This window comes from Haliaeetus leucocephalus, unplaced genomic scaffold (assembly GCF_000737465.1).
Source record: "Haliaeetus leucocephalus isolate CR32 unplaced genomic scaffold, Haliaeetus_leucocephalus-4.0 Scaffold162, whole genome shotgun sequence".
NCBI classification, from domain to species: Eukaryota; Metazoa; Chordata; class Aves; order Accipitriformes; family Accipitridae; genus Haliaeetus; species Haliaeetus leucocephalus.
In genome coordinates, this window is record NW_010972598.1 from 13,004,492 (window position 1) to 13,005,685 (window position 1,194).

A 1,194-nucleotide genomic window follows, 5' to 3' on the forward strand; every position below is an offset into this window, starting at 1 on the left:
CCCCCCCCTCCCCTGCAGGGCGGAGATGTCGGCGCTCTGCTTCTCTTCCAGCTCCTGCAGCTGCTTCTCCAGCGCCTCGTTCATGCCGCGGGTGGCCTCGATCTCCAGCGTCTTGGCCTTGAGCAGGCGGCGGCTCTCGGAGACCTCGTCCTTGGCGGCGCGGACGGCGTCGGTGTTCTTGGCGGCGCTCTCGCTGAGGACGGTGAAGCGGCTGCGGAACCACTCCTCGGCGTTCTGCATGTTGCGGGCCGCCAGCTTCTCGTACTGGGCGCGGATGTCGCGCAGGGCGGCCGAGAGGTCGGGCTTGGCCGACACGTCCATCTCCACGGAGAGGTGCGCGTACTGGATCTGCGCCTGCAGCTCCGCCAGCTCCTCCTCATGCACCTTCTTGAGGAAGGCCAGCTCGTCCAGCAGGCTGTCCACCCGCTTCTCCAGCTCCGCCCGCGCCAGCGCCGCCTCGTCCGCGCCCTTCCGCACCTCCAGCAGCCGCGCCTCCGCGTCCTCCCGGCTCAGCACCTCCTCCTCGTAGCGCGCCTGCAGCCCGCGCAGCGTCTCCTCCAGGCTCTCCCGCTCGCCCTGCAGCGCCTGCTTCTCGCTCGTCGCCTCCTCGGCCGCCAGGCGCAGCTCGCGGATCTCCTGCTCGTAGAGGGCGCGGAAGCGGGAGGGCTCGGCGTGCTTCTGCCGCAGCACCAGCAGCTCGGCCTCCAGCACCTTGTTCTGCTGCTCCAGCTCGTGCACCCGCTCGATGAAGCAGGCGAAGCGGTCGTTGAGGTCCTGCAGCTGCGCCCGCTCCTGGCTGCGGATGGACTTGAGGTCGTTGCTGATGGCCGCCACCTGGCTCAGGTCGAGGCTGTCCACCGAGTGCAGGAGGGAGCCCGAGGCGCTGGACGCGGCGTAACTGCGCCGCACCGACACCGAGGAGACGGGCGCCGACAGGCTGGAGTACGCCGAGCGCGCCGAGCTGTAGCCGCCGCCGCTACGCATCGCCGAGACGTGGAGCCGCGGGCTCTCGGCGTACCGCCGCTTGTAGGAGGGGAAGAACGGGTCGTAGCCGTACGAGCTCATGGCTGCGGGAAGGCTGGGCGGGAGGGGAAGGGGGAGAGGCTGCCAGCGGCTGCTCTGCGGACCGGCGCCGCCCGACCGCCCCTATTTATCGGCGGGGAGGGCGGGCGGGCGCAGCCGCCGGGCGGGGCG

At 71.4% G+C, this 1,194-nt stretch overlaps 1 protein-coding gene across 1 annotated transcript in view; it reads right to left on the minus strand.

The window, feature by feature from the left end:
• The window catches only part of NEFL (neurofilament, light polypeptide), a 4,809-nt gene extending 3,729 nt beyond the window's left edge, over positions 1-1,080 (minus strand). Inside the window, exon 1 of the mRNA XM_010562820.1 lies at positions 17-1,080. Within this exon, the coding sequence (XP_010561122.1) occupies positions 17-1,065 (1,049 nt within the window). The 5' untranslated portion in view covers positions 1,066-1,080. The remainder of the gene's footprint in view (positions 1-16) is intronic.
• Between the last annotated feature and the right edge of the window lie 114 nt (positions 1,081-1,194).